General features: G+C 44.8%; 1 protein-coding gene across 5 annotated transcripts in view; it reads right to left on the bottom strand.

Moving 5' to 3' along the window:
• Positions 1 to 4,597: 4,597 nt before the first annotated feature.
• FAM227A (family with sequence similarity 227 member A) overlaps positions 4,598 to 22,817 on the bottom strand; it is a 74,015-nt gene continuing 55,795 nt past the window's right edge. For 3 of the 5 annotated variants that reach the window (XM_042947808.1, XM_042947807.1, XM_042947810.1), the window contains 3 exons: positions 18,597 to 18,737; positions 11,235 to 11,308; positions 4,598 to 4,952 (listed from right to left, as the gene is read on the bottom strand). In XM_042947808.1, the coding sequence (XP_042803742.1) occupies positions 4,732 to 4,952; positions 11,235 to 11,308; positions 18,597 to 18,737 (436 nt within the window). In that variant the 3' untranslated portion in view covers positions 4,598 to 4,731. Of the gene's footprint in view, positions 4,953 to 11,176; positions 11,309 to 18,596; positions 18,738 to 22,817 lie in introns of all 5 variants that reach the window. The other 2 variants (XR_006205125.1, XM_042947809.1) reach the window with 2 other exon arrangements.

Here is a 22,817-nt window from a genome sequence, read left to right on the forward strand (position 1 = left end):
TACCTGAATTTTAAACTGTTACACTTTAGTGCCCCTCTGTGGACAACTGCCTTATAATCAGAAAAAGGCACATGATCCCACCGTCTGCAGTTGGGTTTCCTCAAACTGGTGCCTGCGGATATATGTTCTGGGAGTTTCAAGAGCTCAAACATGAGAAGTGCTTTGGTAGAGAACTAAAGAATGAAAGACCATCACACGCACACAAAAAGAACTTCACTGGGCACGTCTCCCCTTAAACATAGTTCATCCAAAGGATGTTTCCTGAATCCCTACTACTTGTCAGACACTGGGAGGTGTTGAGTACCAGGGTTTAAAGAACAAACAAGATACAAACCCTAATGGGGCTCTAGATTGGTGAGTTTCTAGGCAATTACAGTGAAACACACACACACACACACCCCAGTCATTTGGGGGCTTCCTCATTTATTTAGATTTATTTCCACATTTGAACACCTTCCAACTTCAGCACACAGCTCCCCAGAGAGGCATGCTCCTGACAGTTGATTCAACCAACATTTATTAAACACTGCGTGATCCCAGCTCTCTGCTGGAGAAGGAGATGAAGACAGGTCTGGACAGGAGCCCTGAGTCTAGTAGGGGGAGATAGATACAGAAACAGGTAATCACACACAGGGCAAGGTAAGAGATCAGACATGCAGTCGGGTAACAAGGAAACCTCTCCCTGCGGGATCCTCACAGAGGTAGTGACCCGTACTTTGGGGCTGGGAGGATGGGTGAGGGTTTGCTGGCTGGGCGGGGTGGGAAAGGCAGAGGCAACTCAGAGGCTCTTTTAGGGAACTGCAAGTGGTTTTGCTGGAGTGGAAGGTGCTAGGGAGAAAGCAGCTCTCAGAAGCAAAGGAGAGAAGCTCAAGGTAACATTTGATGACCACACTCATAGCACTTACTCCTTTCCACAGATTAATGCAACCACTCGTCACAAAGACACCATGAGGTAGGGACTATTATTACCCCTATTTACAGATGAGGACACTGAGGCATCACAAGGTTCAATAACTTGCTCAAGGCTCACAGTCTGGCTCCCGTGTCCATGTTCTTAACCAATCCACTAAACCAGTATATGGCAGACTCTGTATATTCATATGTGATTTTTTTTTTTTTTTTTCATTTATAGGAGCCTGGTTTAAGCACACATAGGAGTGGCAACTGAGCCAGGCTTAACATAGTACAGCTCAGCCATTTACTAGCTGTGTAGTCTTGGGGACATTAACGTCTGTGCCTCAATTTTCTCATCTGAAAACCAATAATGATAATAGTACTGAGTTGTTGTGAGAATTAAATCAATACACTTGAAGTATTTGGGCTGCTGTGTGAAGAATGGATTGAAGGGGGCAAGAGAGAGAGGGCAAGGAGAATGAGTACCTAGGAGAAGACTGTATAAGTCAAAGCCGGGGGCGACTTCATCCAAGAAAGGCCTCTTGAAAATGGGGAAAGTTGTGCCTCACGCAGAGGGCTATAGTGAGAAGGCAATAAAATAATGTGTGAAAATATGCTTAAAAGTGTTTAGTTCAGGGACACCTGGCTGGTTCAGTTGGTAGAGTGTGAGACTCTTGATCAGGGGGTTGTGAGTTGGAGCCCCACATGGGGTGTAGAGATTACTTAAAAATAAAATCTCAGGGGCACCTGGGTGGCTCAGTCGGTTAAGCGTCCGACTTCAGCTCAGGTCACGATCTCGTGGTCTGTGAGTTCGAGCCCCGCATCGGGCTCTGGGCTGACGGCTCGGAGCCTGGAGCCTGCTTCGGGTTCTGTGTCTCCCTCTCTCTCCCCCTCCCCTGTTCATGCTCTGTCTCTGTCTCAAAAATAAATAAACGTTAAAAAAAATAAATAAAATAAAATCTCAAAAAAATTATTTAGTTCATAGCAAATACCTTTAATTGTTTTATTATGGATAATTTTTAATATATACAAAGGTAAAATAATATATTTCCATCACCCAGATTCAACAAGTTTTAACACGCGGCCAATCTTATTTCACTTATAACTCCATCCACTTACTCCCTCTCATGTTATTATTTTTTGTAATCTCTATTTATTTTTGAGAGAGAGAGAAGGAGAGGGACAGAGAAGGAAGGGGACAGAGGATCCCAAGCAGGCCCCATGCTGACACCAGAGAGCCCAGTAAGAGGCTCGAATTCATGAACTACGAGATCATGACCTGAGCGAGCGGAAGTTGGGCGTTTAGCCGACTGAGCCAACCAGGTGCCCCAATCCCTCTCATATTATCTTGAAGCAAATTTCATACATCATATAATTTCATCTGAAATATTTCAGTATGTATCTCTAAAAGATAAGGACTCTTTTCAAACAGAACCATAATACCATTAGCACACCTAAAAAATAACTTTTAATATCAAATATATAGGCAGCATTCAAATATTCAATTATCTCATCAGTGCCGTATATTGTCTGTTTCAACTGGGATAAGAAAATGTCTACGTGTGGCAACCGACTGATGTCTTTGGACCCTTTTCTGAAAATTCTATAGGTTTCCGTCTTTTCCCTTGGGTAAAGCACTGTGACAGTGCCTGGACGGAACTGGAGGGTATTCTGCTAAGCGAAATTAGTCAGTCAGAGAAAGGCAAAAATCGTATGACTGCACTCGTGTGAGGACTTTAAGAGACAAAACAAATGAACATAAGGGAAGGGAAACAAAAATAATATAAAAACAGGGAGGGGGACCAAACAGAAGAGACTCCTAAATATGGAGAACAAACTGAGGGTTCCTGGAGGGGTCGTGGGAGGGGGGAGGGGCTCAATGGGGAAGGGGCACTAAGGAATCTGCTCCTGAAATCATTGTTGCACTAGAGGCTAACTAATTTGGATGTAAATTAAAAAAAAAAAAAAAAAATGTAAAAAAAAAAGAGAAAGAAAGAAAGAAAGAAAGAAAGAAAGAAAGAAAGAAAAGAAAGAGAAAAAACAAGTTCAGGAAAGGTCAAGCCCCACAGCTACTAGGTCTAAAGTCCTATATCTATTATGAAGCAGGACTCAAGCTCAATGGGGAAGGGGCACTAAGGAATCCGCTCCTGAAATCATTGTTGCACTAGAGGCTAACTAATTTGGATGTAAATTAAAAAAAAAAAAAAAAAAAAGTAAAAAAAAAAGAGAAAGAAAGAAAGAAAGAAAGAAAGAAAGAAAAAGAAAAGAAAGAGAAAAAACAAGTTCAGGAAAGGTCAAGCCCCACAGCTACTAGGTCTAAAGTCCTATATCTATTATGAAGCAGGACTCAAGGCCCTGCATTTTCTGGGGCCAAAGCTCAAACTCCTTCTTCCATCTCTTCACCTGGGACATTCTCCAAGGGGGTCACCTAGGATTACACTCAGGGTTCAAGTTAATATGCATATCTGTGGGAGACACCTTAGGTCCCAAGAACGCACTTACTTTCTTCTTAGTTTAGGCAAATAGCCATCTGCTTGATTTCTTTCCTTTCGGCATTGCCAGGCAGACCTCTCTAACAGATCAGGTCACTCCCTTGTGTCCCGAGGCCCAAGTGATAAAAGCCAAGCCCCTCAGCCCAGCCACAGGTCCTTCCCCACACTGACACCTGTCCCTCTGCGTCTCAGTTGGTGAGGGGAACAAAGGCAAGAGAAATGTAGCTTAAATTAAATCTCACAGCTTGTAGCCCACTGATAGACACCTGAAACATGCAAAATGTGACCTTACCCAAGCAGCTCATGGCTGCCTTACTTCCTTGATGTTTTATTAAACACTAAAAGTAGCCTTACCTTACCAGTAGCTAGCCCCTCAAGGTCACAAAAGCCTTGCTTCCAAGTTCCTTAGTAACTTTACTTTATCTTTACCCCTCCCTCCACAAACTTAAAAGTATATAATCAGCCACTCTTCACAACCCCAGGGCAGCTCTTTCTGCCCACGGGTCCTGGCATGCTTTATTAAAATCACCTTTTTGCACCAAGGATGTCTCAAGAATTCTTTCTTAGCCATTTGCTCAAGAACCCCAGCATCAGTGAAGTCTTTCTCGATTTGGCTTTTTGTTTATTCCGCACAGATTTCTAGCAAAGCATTAATGTATTAGTTAGTTTATACATCCTTCCCCCTCTCCCAGATTGTGTGTCCCTTAAGGTCAAGGACTGCGTCTTTATGCATCTCTGCAGGCATGGTAGAGAACAGACACCTGGAATATTGCTCAACCTCTCCAAGCCCCAGTGTCCTCCCAGGAGAAATGGAGGTAACAATACTCACCCTGGGGGGAGCCACCAGGAGGGTAAACCAAGATAATGTCTAAGCAGGACTTAACAATTAAAAAAAAAAAAAAAAAAGTTAAAAAAGGGGGGGGGGCACCAGGGTGGCTCAGTCAGTTAAGCATCCAACTTCGGCTCAGGTCGTGATCTCACAGTTCGTGGGTTCGAGCCCCACTTCGGGCTCTGTGCTGACAGCTCGGAGCCTGGAGCCTGCTTCAGATTCTGTGTCTCCCCCTCTCTCTGCCCCTCCCATGCTTATGCTCTGTCTCTCTCTATCTCTCAATTAAAAAAAAAAAAGTTAAAAAAAAAAAAGCAGGACTTTAACAGAGTACTCGGCATGTCATTAAGTGCTCAATAAATGATTCTCCTATGATTACTATTACTGTGTTATATAATAATATTATGTATTCCATAGTATTACTGCTACTAAGTGAGTGGAAGATTTAGTTGGTAAAGGCATGAATGAATGAGGTGACTTCGGTTTAAATCCTGACTTCGGTCCAGAGAGAAGTGAACTTTAATATTCTTTGTCCCATGGACTGGGAATGATTAAATGTGTTGCAGTATTATTTTTTTGTTGTTGTTTCTGTTTTAGATGAAACCCAACAACATGGGCAGGCTTCAGCCAAAAGTTCTCCCAATTCTTGGATAAGGATTCATCCAGGTGTGTTAGAAGGTGAGGGGTTATGGAAACGGACTTCCTTTTTCTGAGTTGGTTTTGACTCCTTGGTGTCCTTCCTGTGGATGAATCATAAAGGCACAAACAGATTAAAAACAAACATTGAAAAACCAGTGTGTTGGGGCGCCTGGGTGGCGCAGTCGGTTAAGCGTCCGACTTCAGCCAGGTCACGATCTCGCGGTCCGTGAGTTCGAGCCCCGCGTCAGGCTCTGGGTTGATGGCTCGGAGCCTGGAGCCTGTTTCCGATTCTGTGTCTCCCTCTCTCTCTGACCCTCCCCCGTTCATGCTCTGTCTCTCTGTCCCAAAAATACATAAAAAAAAAAAAAAAAAAAAAAAAAAAAAAAACGTTGAAAAAAAAAAGAAAAAACCAGTGTGCTGAAGGGAATGCAGAAGTTAAGTCCCCAGGATTACATCAACAGCCTAGAGTGAAACCACCCAGAGTGAAACTGGTCAGGAGGCTGGGAAATGAAGGTGAAATTGATAGACTATGAAATGTCTGAATGTACTGGGGGGAGATTTAGGTGGCCAAGGAGAAATTTGGAGATAAACTGTGATAAGTACATAATGGAAAAAAAAAAAAAAAAAAAAAAAAAGGCAAGGAAACAGGCAGATTAAAAAGAGAGAAAGGCTTAGTCCCAGGGATAGCAAAAAGTTTTACAAGAAAACAAAAATACCATAGTACCCTCCATGGCTCACGGCAGTTGTGTTGATGGTATAATGCTGATTAGTGGTCCAAACCGAATCACAACAGAAACACACGGGGAGGATGAGAGACAGAAAGTGTGTGCATATGAGAGACAGCCCAGTCCTTAACCACTCCTGGTAGGAACTCAACAGACAATGCCTAACACTGAAAAATCAAAGAGCACCATGGTATTTAGACATTAGAAGGATAACAAATACCAAAACAATCAGTTAAGAAAGTGGAAATGTGTTGCTGGAGAATGCAAAGGAGGTCCAGAGGGGTGCAATTTTTTGTAACAAGCTTTGTAGAACTAGTTATTAGTTAATTAGCATTTGCGTTATGCTTTCCATAATCAGTTAATTTAATAGGCACTTATATATTACCTTGCATCAGGCACTGTTCTCAGTGCTTTACGTATGTTAACCAACTGAATCCTCATAACCACCTTTTTTTTTTTTTTTAAGTTTATTTATTTTGAGAGAGATGGAGACAGCGCGAGTTGGGGAGAGGTGGACAGAGAGGGAGACAGAGAATTCCAAGCGGGGCTCCACACTGTCGGTACAGAGCCGGACACGGGGCTCAAATTCATGAAACTGTGAGATCGTGACCTAAGTCGAAACCAAGAGTTGGACACTTAACCGACTGAGCCACCCAGGCACCCCTTCCTTACTTAATTTTTAAAGGATGAATATGTATTATTTTACTTCAAATAAAAACAGAAACATTTGTAAATCAGTATGATCTTTTAAGAGGATTTATTTCCAACTTTATGGGTATAGCGAGGCCAAGTCCTAAAATGAAATCAATTTTTTGTATAAGCAATTGACTGAAGCAGAATGCTAAACACACAGTAGCTGATCATTAATTCCTTCACCAAAAATTCACTGAATCCTTACTACGTGCCAGCCACAGGGGCAGGTACAAAAGATTCAATGCTGAGTGAGACAAGGTCCTTGAATTTGTGAGACTTATAGTACAGAGAGGGAGACAGATAATTCCATCACTAGAGTAGGTCATATTCAATGGAGCAAGCTTGGAAAAGCACAGAACACAAAACAGGCAGTCACTAGTGCAGTCTGGGGAGACTTTCTGGAGGTAGTGATGCCTGAGCTGGCCTTTCAGGATCAGGTAGGAGTTAGCCACATGAAAAAGTTGCTAAAGCATATTTAAGGAAGAGGAAAGAGCAATGAATACTCGTTAAAATGAATTGAGTTGGTTGCCGTCCTCTTACATTCTAAAATATCAAAATGTCAGAAATAATAGTATTCATAAGCCCCTCCTAACCTGAAACATTCCACAGCCCAAACCAGTGGGGTGCAAACCATGCTGCTACATTCCGGTATGAGTGGCTATTTCTCTAATCAAAAGAAAAAAATAAATTGATAAAACTTTCTTCATATTAAATTTACTTCAGACTTCTCTTAAGGGTGCCTAGGTGGCTCGGTCGGTTAAGTGCCTGATTCCTGGTTTTGGCTCAGGTCATGATCTCACGGTTTCACGGGTTCAAGCCCCACATCGGACTCTGAGCTGATGGGTGGAGCCTGCTTGGGATTCTCTGTCTCTGTCTCTCTCTGCGCCTCGACCACTCGCACTCTGTGTCTCTCAAAATAAATAAACTTTAAAAAAAGTTAAACAAAAAGAAGACTTCTCTTAAAAATAGTTAGGCCAGGGGTGCCTGGGTGGCTCAGTCAGTTAAGCATCTAACTTCGGCTCAGGTCATGATATCATGGTTCGTGAGTTTGAGCCTCACGTCGGGCTCTGCACTGACAGTGTAGAGCCCGCCTGGGATTCTCTGTCTCTGTCTCTCTGTGTCCCTCCCCCACTTTCTCCCTCTTTCAAAATAGATAAATAAACTTAAAAATATAGGGTGTAGCTCAGGCCGTAAAGTTTGACTGCTGGTTTCAAATCACTGTACTGTCTACCAAATGCAAGAGCCTGGGCAGCAGTCTCTAAACCTCTCTGAGCCTCAGTTGCCTCCATTATAAAGCGAGGATAATGACACCCCATATTTTACAGGAATGCTGTGGGAACTAAAGAATACACAGATCATGCTTAGAACAGAGCAAGGACCTGACAAGCACAATACTATTGTGTGCCATTGCTCAAGGTGATAAAACAAATGAATAAGTAAAAGTTATAATTAAGAAAAAAATTAATTAGTAATCGAGTTGTAATTTCTTAACATATTATGTGTTACTTGAAGTTACCAAAGTTTGTAGATATACTGAAGATTTAAATTTTATGCCAGACCTGTATTTTGGGTGCCGGAATTTAGAGTGGTAATATGTTTACGGGGTTCTGCAAAGAGCAGTATGACCTCTGGCTGTCCTGTCCCGCAGCACATGGGAGAATCAGGGCTCTGAGCTCAGGAAAAAGGCCTAGAGCAGGTCAGCATCTGATCACCCGCCAGTCCATTTGCACTTGAAACAGCCTCTTCCCCCTCCCTAGAGCAGTAATCCTGTAAAACAACAGCTAGATGCTTTCTCTAAAATGGGTGTGCCCCAAACCTCCCAGTCCAGAAAGGAACAATGTACACTTGACCTTTGAACAACACAGGTTTGAAGTATGTGAGTCCACTTATATGCAGACTTTTTTCAATAAATACACTTACAGTCCTGAAGAGGTATTTTCTCTTCCTGATTTTTTTTTAAGCTTACTTATTTATTTTGAGAGAGAGCAAACAGGGTAGGGGCAGAGAGAGAGGGGGAGAGAGAGAATCCCAAGCAGGTTCCACGCCATCAGTGCAGAGCCTGATGTGAGGCTCGAACCCTTGAACCACGAGATCATGACCTGAGCTGAAATCAAGAGTCAGTCATTTAACCTCCTGAGGCGCCCAGGCGCCCCTCTGATTATTTTCTCAAAGCCTTTTCTTTCCTCTGGCTTATTTCATTTTAAGAATACAGTATATAATACATATAACATATAAAATACGTATTAATTGACTGTTTATGTTATTGGGAAGGATTCCAGTCCACAGTAGGCTATTAGTTACATTTGGGGGGAGTCAAGTTACATGTAGATTTCTGACTGTGCCCCTAAAGCCCGTGTTGTTCGAGGGTCAACTGTAGTTCCTTGCACTACTTTGGGCTCAGTGAATTTTCATGTTAAAAAAGGTCTAAGAGCTCTGAGGAGAAGCATTTGACCATGATGTCCTCTGTGTGTGTCAGGGAAAGCTTCCTGGAGGAGGAGACATCGTCTGCATGGACTCTGCAGAAGTAGCAAGGGCTGGCTGGACAGAGAGGTCAGGGGCGGGAGGGAGAATGGCATTTCCTACAGGGGAAGAAGCTTGTGCCCAGCAAGGCCCAAAGGCAGGAAGAGCTCAGCCTCCTGCCATAGCTCCGGGGACACGGTGTGGCTTGAGAGGTGGCTGGGAGTGGGGGTGGGGCTACTTCCAGAAGGCCTTGTGTCTAAGACTGAATTTTAACCCTAGATCCTCAGGAGATTGAGGAGAAACTGCAGATTTTAAGCAAAAGAACAGCACGATGAGCTATGGATGTTTGAAAGGGACCCACGAGGGGCCTGGGTCTCGACTCTGGTGAGCCTCAGCGGCCTCCTTTGAAAAACAGGAAAAATAAAATTCACCCCACAGAACTGTTCCTAGACTTGAATGGGACCATGGACTATGCCTAGCATGGGGTGAAGATGGCTTCCCTCAGTTTCCCTTCTGGTATTTGTAACAGGAAGAGGGGGCATGCTCTTCTTCAGGCTCTGGAAAGCCTGATGTTGCCCCCCCTCCCCCGTCCTTAGTGACTCTGAAAGAAGGGTCTAGAGAGGCATCTTCAGGCCCAGGCTACGCCCTGTCTGAATGCGAAACTTTGGGAGCTTAGAGACTTTTCCCCCCGCAGGTGAGAATTTGTGTCTTTTCTGGAGCTTCACCGTTTCAGTGCCCTGTGGTGTGTGAGAAGGATTATGCCTGCCCTAAGAGGTGTGAAACCCGGCCTTCCAGAGCCCAGAAAACCAGGGAGTCCTTCCGGGCTGGGCTAGGCCAGGGATTTCAGGCAGCCAAGCTCAAAGCGTCCCGGATGCGGGAACGTAAGGAGATTTATGAAACAATAATACGAGCCCTGTTGATTATTGACAGGTTCTATGCCGGGCTTTTTGGTTGCTCCACGTAGCAACCATCCACATTTCTTACGGCCAAGGAAACAGACCCAGAGAACGTAGGTACTTGAGGATGCAGGGCAAAGATTCAAAACCCTGGATCTTTTTAGAGCCAAAGCGCCTTCTACTGCTTCATCGGCCATCAGGACTTTTAAAACCCAAGTATGATCCAAGTATGATCATGTGGTTCTCTTGTTAATATCTTTCATCAGGTCCCTGAGACTTAGAAAATTGGGGCGCCTGGATGGCTCAGTCGGTTGAGCATCCAACTTCGGCTCAGGTCGTGATCTCGCGGTCTGTGAGTTCGAGCCCCGTGTCAGGCTCTGTGCTGACAGCTTGGAGCCTGGAGCCTGCTTGGGATTCTGTGTCTCCCTCTCTCTCTGCCCCTCCCCCTGCTCATGCTCTGTCTCGCTCTCTGTCAAAAATAAATGAACATTAAACAAAAAAGAAAAAAGAAAACAAAGTGCTTCACAGATGATATCCCTTCCTGATTTGTCAAAGGATCTTCTCTGGGTTCACCTTCCCGGGAACCCTGTCACACACTTTCTTTTCTTTTCTTTTTTTAAACGTTTATTTATTTTTGAGACAGAGAGAGACAGAGCATGAACGGGGGAGGGTCAGAGAGAGGGAGACACAGAATCTGAAACAGGCTCCAGGCTCCGAGCCATCAGCACAGAGCCTGATGCGGGGCTCGAACTCACGAACCGCAAGATCATGACCTGAGCCGAAGTCGGACGCTCAACCGACCGAGCCACCCAGGCGCCCCATGTCACACACTTTCTTGATCCCCTGCCATGCTAATTCCTGCCTCTGAACTTTTGCCTCCGCTGCTCTGTCCACCAAGAATGCCTGTCTCTTGCCTCACCCGCTCCTTCTGCCTGGCAGACACCTTCTTATCTTTCCCAGATGTGGGTCAAGGGACACCACGCTTCTGTAAAGTGTTTCTGCAAGGCTCCTGGGTCCCCTTTGTGTAAGCACCTCTGGAGCTTAGGGCATTAATTTGTTGATACACCTGCCTTCTCTCCACCAGGTTGTGAGCCCCTTGAAAATAGGGACTGTGTGCCAGCTACTGTTATTTATTCAGCGTCTACCGCAGGGAACTTTGGAAGCCTCTTTGAACCTGGGCTTGCTGCCGTGTAAAATGCAATGGGTAACCTCTACTCATATGGCTGCTGCGAAGGTTAAAATGAGGTGATGTTTGTAGCGTGTTGAGCTTAATGTGTTTAGTTAATAAACGGTGGCCCTTATCATAGTATAATAAAACACTGTTAGTTGTAGTATTTTAAATAAGATAATGGGCGAAAGAGTAAATGCGTGAGTAAATGTGGTTAGCCAAGCAAAAAAAAAAAAAAAAACCAAAATAAAAACGAAACCAAAAACCACTTCTGCTTTTCACTCAGCCTCGGAAAAACTGTAAAACTATCGTGGAGTGTTTCCCTGTTTCTGTTTCTCAGTCTTTGGCTACAGTTTCCTTTTGCTCCTCTTGTTTTACCCTACCTGGCGGAAATATCTGGGCTCCTGCAGGAGCTTCCTAGTCCCAGGGAAGAGAACTAATCAGGGCTTGAGAGTGACGAGGGAGAGAGGCTCAACTTCTGTCTTGCTTCTCGTTTCCTCCCCTCCTTTCCCTTCCTGTGGGGGGAAACCAAAAAGACTTTACAAAACTCAGATCCAAAACCCCGTGTGGTTTCTTCAAAGGTTGCGCTGGAATCTTGATGGATGGTGAAAGAAAAAGCTGACAAATGAACCAATGACAACGGCAAACAGCAAATGACTGGCGCAGGTCCCCTCATCCATCTTCTGAGCGCTGACTGAGGGCCTGCTGGGTGCCAGGCACTGAACTTGGCCCCTAAGGAAACAAGCTCTCTTGAGAGAGCTCCCCAAATCGTCACTCTGGGGAGATGGACAAGCGGACAGGCAAGTCTGTGACTAAGTAGGCGATGTTCTGTGGGGCACGATCAGGAGAGTGCAGGGCACACAATGGGCACCCCGAGTAGGCAAGTCAGGGAAGTCTTCCTGGAGGTAATACCTGAGCTGGGTTTTAAGGGTCAGCTAGGAGTTACTAGATTAAGAAGTAAGTAGAAGATGGGAAAGTCGGGGGGAGCAACAATATTCGTAAATTAAAATGAGTTGGCTTTTTATATTTCCGAGAATCTAAGGTGGGTATCAGAGGGATCATTTCTGACAGATCAGTGAGTCACTATCGATCCTGGGAGATTCCGCGGTTCAAGCCGGTGGGTCTCACGTCAAACTGCCATTATCAACAAATTCTGGGGGTGCCTGGGTGGCTCAGTTGGTTGAGTGTCCGACTCCTGATTTCCACACAGGTCACGATCCCAGGGTGGTGGGATTGAGCCCCGTGTCGGGCTCCATTCTCAGCATGGAGCCTGCTTGAGATTCTCTCTCTCTTTCTCTCTCGCTCTGCCCTTTCCTCTTGCTCATACGCTTTCTCTCTCTAAAATACTTTTTTTTTTTTTGAAAGAGAGAGAGAGAGAGCACAAGTAAGCGAGGGGCAGAGAGAAAGAGAGAATCCCAGGAGGGGGAGAGAGAGAGAGAGAGAGAGAGAGAAGCAGGGCTCGAGCTCATCTGAAGCGGGGCATGAGTTCACCAGATGTGGGACTCAAAACTCATGAACCACAAGATCATGACCTGAGTGGAAGTCAGATGCTTAATGACGGAGCCACCCAGGTGCCGCTCTAAAATAAATTTTTTAAAAAAGGAAAAAAAAATTGTGGTCTTCTCCTCTTTAAGAGGAAAATTAAAATTGTAACCTTTAAGACTGGAAGGCTTCCAGGGTGCCTTGGTGGCTCTACTGGTTGAGCGTGGGACTCTTGATCTTGGCTCAGGTTATGATCTCGTGGTTCAGGAGATCAAGCCCTGAGTCTGGCTCTGCGGGGATAGCACAGAGCCTGCTTGGGATTCTCTGTCTCCCTCTCTCTGCCCCTCCCCGACTCGTGTTTTTTCTCGCTCTCTCTCAAAATAAATAAATCAACTTAAAAAAAAAAAAAAAAAAGATTGGAAAGTTTCCTTGGCTAAATTTCTCAACCCATTAAGCTTTGGTTTCTTCTCAAAAATGGAGAGTATAACACGATCTATCTGTGACAGAGATGGTTAGTTACCAACCCATCATCCACTCTCCCTTTTTCTTTAGCGACGGAGTCAGTTTTTGTCTAAGATGGTAATATGTCCAGGTTTTTTTTTTAAACTACATTTCCCAGTCTCCTTTGAAACTAACATCACCGTAATATCTGGCTCTTGAAATAAAGTGGCAATATTATATGTCATTTCCAGAGAGATAATTGAAAACGGAGAGGGTAACAGATTGACTACAACCAAGCATGAAGGATCTTTCTAACACTGGATTGTAGCAGCTGTTGTTGCAAAACTCTGTAAATCTACTAAAATTAATTGAATCGTCTGCTTAAAATGGGCAAATTTTATGGTAAATTAGACCTCCATGATATTATAAAGTAATAGTAACAATTATTATAACACAGCACTTAAAGTAATATTTTTAAAAATAGAGGCATATCTCTGAGATATTGCAGGTCTGGTTCCAGACTACTGCAATAAAGTGAATATTGCAATAATGCTAGTAAATTATTGTTTCAGTTTCCCTGGTGCATATAAAAAATACACTTAGCTTATACTGCAGTGTATTAAGTGTGCAATACCATTATATCTAAGAAAACAATGTACCTAGCCTGACTGAAAAATACTTTATTACTAAAAAATGCTAACCATCCTCTGAGCTTTCAGTAGGTGGTAATCTTTTTGCTGGTGGAGGGTCTTGCCGCCCGTGTTGATGGCTGCTGACTGATCAGGGTGGTGGTTACTGAAGGCTGCTGGGTGGCTGTGGCAACTTCTTTTCTTTTTTTAAAAAAATTTTTTAATGTTTATTTTTTGAGAGCGATAGAGAGAGACAGAGCATGAGTTGGTGAGGGGCAGAGAGAGAGAGAGAGAGGGAGACGTAGACCGAAGCAGGCTCCAGGCTCTGAGCTGTCAGCACAGAGTCTGGCACGGGGCTCGAACTCACAAACCTTGAGATCGTGACCCGAGCCGAAGTCAGATGTTTAACCGACGGAGCCACCCAGGTGCCCCTGTGGCAATGTCTTAAAATAAGATAATGGTGAAGTTTGCAACGTGGATCGATTCTTCCTTTCACAAATGATTTCTCTGTAGCATGCAGTGCTGTTTCATAGCATTTTGCCCATAGAACTTCTTTCAGAACCGGAGCCCTTTATCAACTAAGTTCACGGAATGCTCTAAATCCTTTGGTGTCATTTCAACAATCTTCATAGTGTCTTCACCAGGAGCGGATGCTCATCCCTACAACCAATTGCTCGTCCATTAAAGTCTTATCGTGAGTCCGTGAGTTCGAGCCCCGCGTCGGGCTCTGTGCTGACAGCTCAGAGCCTGGAGCCTGTTTCGGATTCTGTGTCTCCCTCTCTCTGACCCTCCCCTGTTCGTGCTCTGTCTCTCCCTGTCTCAAAAATAAATAAAACGTTAAAAAAAATTAAAAAAAAAAATTAAAAAAAAAAAGTCTTATCGTGAGATTGCAGTAATTCAAATATAATCAAAAAGTTTGAAATACTGCAGGAATTACCAAAAAGAGATAGGAAGTGAGCAAATGCTGTTGGGAAAAATGGCGCTAATAGGCTTGTTCCATGTACGGGGGCCACAAACCTTCAATTTGTAAAAAAAAAAAAAAAAAAAAAAAAAAAAAATGCAGCGTCTGCAAAGTGCCACAAAGCACAGAGCAACAAAACAAGGTTTGCCTGTATTTGTTTCTTTGTATCTTTAGGACCTGGCACAGTAGGCCTTCAGTCAGTGTTTACTTGGCTTGTCAGTGCCTCAGTTTTCCATTCAGTAAAATGGAAGTGATTGATGGAGGGGTGGGGGGAGCCGAGGGCAAAGTACAGACTAACAGCAACCCCCCACCCCTGCCAGGTGGGAATGTGTGATATTCCTCGGACACTTCTGGTTGCCCAAGAACAGGGGAAAAGGAAAGAAGCAAGATGGCTGATTGATAGAGGTCACAGTCATGCAGGACAGGAGTCTCCTTCAGTCTACCGATAACAGTCAACTGCAAGAAAAAGGCAATCTTATCCAAGCCTAATCTCCAGAAACCTATAGACTCCGTTTCCTGGAGCCCTAATATCACCCTCATCGAGATGTAAGGGGGTTTGGGGCACGCCTGGGTGGCTCCGTCGGTGAAGCTCTGACTTCGGCTCAGGTCATGATCTCGCGGTTTGTGGGTTCGAGCCCCACTTCGGGCTCTGTGCTGACAGCTCAGAGCCTGCAGCTTGCTGCAGATTCTGTCTCTTCTTCTCTCTCTGTTCCTCCACCGCTCATGTTCTCTCTCTCAAAAATAATTAAAAGATTAAAAAAAATAGATGTAAGGGGGTTTAAGTACTTGCCATGGTGATGTGAGAAACAAAGGCAAAAAGAATTAAACTCCCTGCTGCCTACAGCCCACTGACAAGTCCTTGAAGCGGGCAGAGTGACCTCCCTCTAGGAGCTCAGCTGCCTCGATGATGACATTTTGCTAGGGACGAAAGGGAATCTTGGCTTAACATTATCCCAACCTCCAGGATCCCGTAAGTCTACCTTAACATATAAAAATTCCTTTCGAAACTTCCTTTATCTCAACTCCCCCAAGATATATGCTGGCAATCCTACTCCAAGCGTATGACCCCCTGATATACATCTGAAGGGTCTCATGACCGAGGTTTTACTAAACCGTAACAAATGGCATTTGCCTAACACAGCTAGCCCCTCAAGGTCCTGGAAACCTTGCTTCCAAAATATCTTAGAGACTTACTCTATCCATAACGCCCTCCCAACCTGAAGGTATACAGTTAGTTACTCGGGTACGACCCCAGTGCAGCTCTTTCTGCCCAAGGGTCCTGTCCCCGTGCGTGCTTTAACAAAATCACCTTTTTGCACCAAAGACGTCTTTAAGAATTCTTTCTTGGCCATCAGCTCTGAACCCCACCATCATCCCCAAACCCCATCAGTGATGATATCTAATAGGGTTTGATGAGATATAAAGTAGGCATGTTATCTTTGTCTGATGGCATCTCACCCATTCAACTTATGTCACTGACTGTGCCCTGCTCTCTCAGGCCACAGGGACACTCAGGCCTGGCTAATCAAATAGCACTGTTTCTTGAACACAGTGTTCAAGAATACTTAAATACTGTGTTATACACAGATCGGTAGGGCCATTACCCAAGCAGAGCCATCAGACTTTTATGAAGCTTGGTTTATAGAGGCTGGGAAAGAATGTCCCTCTTCCTCTGAGGTCATAGACAGTAAGAACATAGACTTGGGGCTGTCTGTGGCCCTCTTTTTCTGTAGGCAAAGGCAGCTTGGAAAACAAGCCAGCACAAAGAGGGAAAGGGGGTGGGAGGGAAAAAGAGAGAGAGAGAGAACCTAAAATGTCATTGAGCCCTTAGGTCCAACATGCCTGCAGCCGGCCTGTCTGTGGCCTTCCCAGTTATTGAAGCCACTGGACTTTCCCCCACTAGAGCTGGTTTGAACTGACGTACAGTTCATAAAGTACAAATGCTTGGCACAGAGGAGGTACAAAATCACTGGTAACTCTTACTACTGATGAGGGAGCCTAAGGCAAGCGGAGGGCCAAGCACAAGCTAGCACAAACCCCTCCTCCCAGGGGGGATATGTATGATATTCCTTGGACACTCCCTGCTACCCAAACACAGGAAAGGACAAAGGACAGAAAACAAACGATAGAATATCTATCAGTTGACAAATATCTTACTAAATTAGAAGCAAAAGGCAATCTTATCAATAGCCTCATCTCTAGAAACCTAGAGACTCAGTTTCCTGGAGCCCCAACATCACCCCTCCATAGGGATCTGGGGACCAAAGGCAAGAAGGAAATGGCAGGTAACACTGGATTTCTTTATAACCTGCAGCCCATTGACAAATACTTGAGGCAAATACAGAGTATAATAGCATTCCTCCAGGAACCCCCTACTGTCTTAATGTTAATGTTTTGCCAGAGGGGAAAACAACCTTAGCTTGATAATAGCTAGGCTTCCAGGAATCTGTGAGTCTTTAAATTTTTTTTTTTAATGTTTATTTATTTTTGAGACAGAGAGAGACAGACCGTGAATGGGGGAGGGTCAGAGAGAGGGAGACACAGAATCTGAAACAGGCTCCAGGCTCTGAGCTGTCAGCACAGAGCCCGACGTGGGGCTCGAACTCACGGACCGCGAGATCGTGACCTGAGCCGAAGTCGGACGCTCAACCGACTGAGCCACCCAGGCGCCCCAGGAATCTGTGAGTCTTTAGCATATGAAAGTCTCTTTGAACATTTTTTTTTTTTTTTTCAACGTTTTTTATTTATTTTTGGGACAGAGAGAGACAGAGCATGAACGGGGGAGGGGCAGAGAGAGAGGGAGACACAGAATCCGAAACAGGCTCCAGGCTCCGAGCCATCAGCCCAGAGCCTGACGCGGGGCTCGAACTCACGGACCGCGAGATCTTGACCTGGCTGAAGTCGGACGCTTAACCGACTGCGCCACCCAGGCGCCCCTGAAAGTCTCTTTGGAAACTACCTCTGGACTCTCTCACCCCCTACTTCATAAAATAGTCAAGCCCACACTTGCGCAGCTATTCTGCCCCCAGGTCCTGTCCCTGTGCTTTGCTAAAACCACATTTTTGCACCAAAGATGTCTTCAAGAGTTCTTTCTTGGCTGTCAGCTCTAAACCCCACAAACATACCCCCCCCCTTCACTCCCAAACCTCACTGCTACTACCATGAATTATAATGAAAATGAGAGTTGGGTGAATAACACATAAAAGTGAGTAAACCTTCATGTGCTCTTTTCCACGTATTAGTGATGTGGGAAACAAAGGCAGGAAGAAATGTAGATAAAATTAAATTTCCTTATAACCCGCAGCCCATTGACAGGTCCTTGAGACAGGCAGAGTGTGACGTTCCTCCAGGAACTTCCAACAGTCTTAAAGTCCATGCTTTGCTAGCAGGAAAAACAACTTTAGCTTGACGATAGCTAAGCTTCCTGGATGTGAGTCTTCCTTAGCATATGAAAAACCTTTTGGAAAAGTCCCCTTGTCTTTACCTCACTTCCAAGTATATGATCAGTCACCCCTGAGGACCCCAGTGCGGCTCTTTCTGTCCACTGGTCCTGTCCCCCTGCTTTAGTAAAACCACCTTTTTGCACCAAAGATGTCTCAAAAATTCTTTCTTGGCCGTTGGCTCTGAACCCCAACATTTCCACATCATTAAGAATTCTGACAGTGGTCACATTTCCACTTTTCCACGGTCTTTGTTAGAACAAACCTTGAGGGGTACCTGGGTGGCTTAGTCGGTCACACGGTCCTACTTCGGCTCAGGTCATGATCTCATGGTTCTCGGGTCAGAGCCCCAGATCGGGCTCTCTGCTGTCAGCGCAGAGCCCGGTTCTGATCCTCTGCCTCCCTCTCTCTGCCCCTCCCCCACTTGTATGCATGAGCTCTCTCTCTGTGTCTCAAAAATAAATAAACATTAGAACAAAACAAAAAAGAAAAAAAGAAAGAAAGAAGGAAGGAAGGAAGGAAAGAAGGAAGGAAAAAGAGAGAGAGAGAGAGAAAGAAAAGAAAGAAAGAAAGAAAGAAAGAAAGAAAGAAAGAAAGAAAGAAAGAAAGAAAGAAAAGAGGCAGCTGGGTGGCTCAGTCTGTTAAGCATCTGACTTCAGCTCAGGTCATGATCTTACCGTTCGTGAGTCCAAGCCCCGCATCAGGCTCTGTGCTGATGGCTCAGAACCAGGAGCCTGCTTCGGATTCTGTGTCTCCCTCTCTCTCTGCCTCTCTCTCTTTCTCTCTCTCTCTCTCAAAAATAAATAAACATCAAAAAAGAAGAAAAAAAAGAAAGAAAAACAGAACAAACCTTGAAATAAACGCCATCTCCCTCTCATGGCTTCCTCTAAATTTCTTGTCGGGGGACTCTTCAATGAAGGTTGAAGGTTGGATGAACATGCGATTTGCCTTCTTTTGATCCAATGCTCTTTGATCGATATTCTTCACCTCCCTGTGGGGGAAATCACAACGGCACATATGAAAAAAAACCTCAAGAGTCCACATGATCTTTTCACTCCTATTTTCATACGTAAAGAGAGACAAGTATTTACAAATGTACTCATTTAAGAGCAGCTGACTAAAGTGAAGAGCTGACTCCATACCAACAACTCGGTCATGAGCCCCTGCTGTGTGCTGTAGGGGTCACATCAGCCCTTGGAGACCTAGAGAAGATGTGGTTCCTAAACTCAAGGAACACACACTCAAATTAGGAGGACAGGTGAAGAAATCAATGATCTGAAAGAAAGCTGAGTTTTGAGGGCAAGCTGAATTCAGGTTGGGGCGCTCCCACTTGCTGTGTGACTTTGGGCAGATTACTTAAGCTCTCCAGTCCAGGGGACCCATCTCAACACGGTGATAATAGGAAGTGGGGTTGTGGTGAGGATTGATTGAGTTGCTATACAGGTCAAGTGCTTAGCATAGTGTCTGGTACGTAATAAATAAAGGAAGTGCCCAGTAAATACCGGCTACTCCTCCTGGTGTTCTTACAGAAGAAGGTTTTCGGCGGAGTGTGTCAGATAAGTGTGTGCACACTTTTGGAATGATGAATTGGATGACAAACCAGCTGACTTTTGAAATGTGAGTGGACATTTACTTGATGAAGAAGCAGGTATGGGCACTCAAGGTAGACAAAATAGCAATAGAAATGTATCCGTGCGAATTAAGATGCTGTCAGATACTTCTCTGCTGACGCAGGATAGATGCAGAAGGACTCGTATTAAAAAACCAGCATTGTGGGGCGCCTGGGTGGCTCAGTCGGTTAAGCGTCCGACTTCAGCTCAGGTCACGATCTCGCGGTCTGTGAGTTCGAGCCCCGCGTCGGGCTCTGGGCTGATGGCTCAGAGCCTGGAGCCTGTTTCAAATTCTGTGTCTCCCTCTCTCTGACCTTCCCCTGTTCATGCTCTGTCTCTCTCTGTCTCAAAAATAAATAAACGTTAAAAAAAAAAAAATTTAAAAAACCAGCATTGAACTTGGCCTAAACTGAGGTAGGGAGGCTGAAGGGCCTCCATTTTAGAAAGGGTCCGTCTCTGCTGTTTTTCTGCTAGGTCTCATTTCTGCATGAGCCAAAGAAGCTGTGTTCCCACTTCTAGGGGGAAGTAAGAAAGTTAATTCTTGTCTGAGTTTTGTCCTTGGCCCCCAGACACCCGATAATGTCTAAGAGGAGCCGGATCCCAAACACGTTCCAGGCTGACACTGGCATCAATACCTCTACTGTCGGGAATTTATGGAACCTGTTGTTCTGACACCTCTGATCGGACGCCACCCTGGACTCCTGAAGAAACACGTACCTTAGACCCCTTTCCAACATAAGCCCCTAACCCCAAGCAGTGATGAGACTCATTCTCCTTTCCTTTCCAAGTCTCCCAGACAATCCATCTGCTATTCTCTACCTGTCACTGACACTATTCAATAAAGTCTTTTCACTTTCTCTGGCTTGCATTTGATTTCTATCCTGCGCGAAGTCAAGGACCCCTTCGGCTGGTCCTGGGGGACCTTCCCTGGGTCCTCGGACTCAGCCTGCCTGTATCAAAACCAATGGTTATCCCAACAATGGGCATCTTTCCCCACGTCAAAGGAAGAAATTCTGCCGCAACAACATTCTTACGTTGGGGATCTTCCGCCACAACTTTTCTTAACCCTGGGGAGCCTGCTTCTGCGTACAACGAAGAGGCGAGGGACAGCAAATTGCACGTGTCCTTGTTACGATCACGTTTTCTGACGGAAAGGCGTTGACGTAATTCCTCGGTAATATTTTCTATACTGTTATTTCTCGAGCTGTTGAAGCCCACGCGTGCCTTAGGCCCGTAGTTTCCACTGGAAAAGCATCTTTAGTTTGTGGGACGGAATCGTATGTTGAAACCTTTCACGGGGTTCTGCAAAGAGCATTCCGAATGGTGGGTGCTCTGCCCCCGGACAAGCGTGAGGATCGGGGCTCTGTGCTCACATGTAAACGAAGTTCTCCGGCAGCCAGTGACCCGGCCCCCTCGGTGCACACACTCCACCGGCACCGGCAGACTAGGCTCTTCCTCCACCTACAGCAGGGACTCCTGGATTGCTTTTTCTAAGGGGGGCTGCTCCGGGTCTCCCCCCACTACAAACTTTCAACTCCGAGTCCTGTTCTGCGTGATGTGGGCTTGCGGGTACGGTCTCTGACAGCCTTCATTTACTGAGCCCTTCCTCTGAGCCAGGCGCCGAGCTAGGTATCTACAACGGAACGCCGTTCACCTACAACTGTCCTGTGAGAACAATCAGTGTCCCTGTTTTACAGATGGTATCCAAGCCTCACACAGGCTACGTGATGGACCTAATTCATGCAGAGAGAGAGACAGAGCTTTGGTCTGTCCGACTTCAAAAACAGTTCTCCTAACTGACATGCTCTGTAAGTGGTAACTGAGGTCCCAGAGGAGTCCTAGCCCACCTGCAAGTAATACTCCAAAGGGCATGGGTCACCTTTTGGTTTTTTGTTACGGCTACCATTTAAAAAAAAAAAAAAAAAAAAAAAAAAACCTCAAAAAATATATATAAAAGTAAAGAAAATTGCATAATTAACACCATTTATCCATTAGACTAACTTCAGTAGTTACCAACAGGTTAATCTTGATTCATTTATTACTCCCTTTGCATTCCCCATTCCCACCCCAAATGGGTTATTTTATTTATTTTTATTATTTTTTAAAATGTTTATGTATTTTGAGAGAGAGAGAGAGAGAGCGCACGCATGTGCACGTGAGCTGGGGAGGGGCAGAGAGACAGAGAAAGCAAGAGAGAGAGAGAGAGAGAGAGAGAGAGAGAGAGAATCCCAAGCAGGCTCCGTGCTCTCAGCACAGAGCCCAACACGGGGCTCGGTCTCACAACCGCGAGATCATGACCTGAGCCGACATCAAGAGTCAGATTCTTAACTGACTGAGCCACCCAGACGGCCCCCAAATGGGTTATCTTGAAGCAAATCCCAGACACCGTGTAGTTGCATCCATCAACGCTTCATTATGGATCTCTTTCAGATGGGAGTCTTTTAAAAACTAAGGTAACTGCAAAGCCACTGTAGTATTTCAAGGGAAAGGAACACACCAGGAAAAGGAATTCCTTAATATGTTCCTTTAGAACATAGATACCAAAGAGTTCATAGACTTTAAATGTGCAGCTCAAGGAGTTTTTGTGTACTGAGCCCACCCACAACCAGCACCCAGGTCAAGAAACAGACCACTGCCTGCTCCCCAGAGGCCCCCACAACCATATCCAACCATACCCTACTTCCCCAAGGGTAGCCCTGCCCTGATGTCTGACAGCACAGATGTGTTTTGAGGCCACCATTTTCCTCTGTAGACAAAATTTTTAGAATCACTTCATTAAATGCCTTCTCCAACAAAAAGTGGGTATATTTAGCAATGAGATTGCTCACACACAATTACAAAGCTTCTCCTGTCTTAAAATATCTACACTATAATTCACCTGATAAGGATGCCTTTATTAGACAAGGATGTCCTTATATATCGCTGAAATAAATACACTGTAGATGTAATGTTCAATAAATGTAGTATGAGCCCTAAATTATTTTCGCCTTGCTAATGCCACAGCTAGGTGTGGCTCTTTCTGGTCAATGGAATGAAAAATGGAATGAAAAATGGAAGGTTTGCATGGGACTCACAGGAGGAATGCATTTCTTCGGACTTAGCTTCCTTTTTACTGGCTGGAACGTGGACCTGTTGGTTGGAGCTTGAGCAGCTATCTTAGACTATGAAGCTGAATCATGGGCGAAGGATTATGGAGAAATAAGGCAAAAGGGACTTGGGTCCCTGACACTGCGACCTGCCATATCTACTGGACTCCTTTTAAACAGCAGAAATAAATTTGTATCCTGTTTTAGCCACTATTTTGAGTTCTTTTGTCACTCGAAGCTAAGCCTTATTCTAAGCGGTCCAATTACCTACTGTGGGCTTGGCCCTGTAAACAGGCTTTATGTGCCTTATTTTACTTGATCGGTGCCACTCTCCAAAGTAGGAAATACTATCTTCATTTAACCAACAAAGAAACT

Source organism: Panthera leo, chromosome B4, assembly GCF_018350215.1.
Source record: "Panthera leo isolate Ple1 chromosome B4, P.leo_Ple1_pat1.1, whole genome shotgun sequence".
Classification (NCBI taxonomy): domain Eukaryota; kingdom Metazoa; phylum Chordata; class Mammalia; order Carnivora; family Felidae; genus Panthera; species Panthera leo.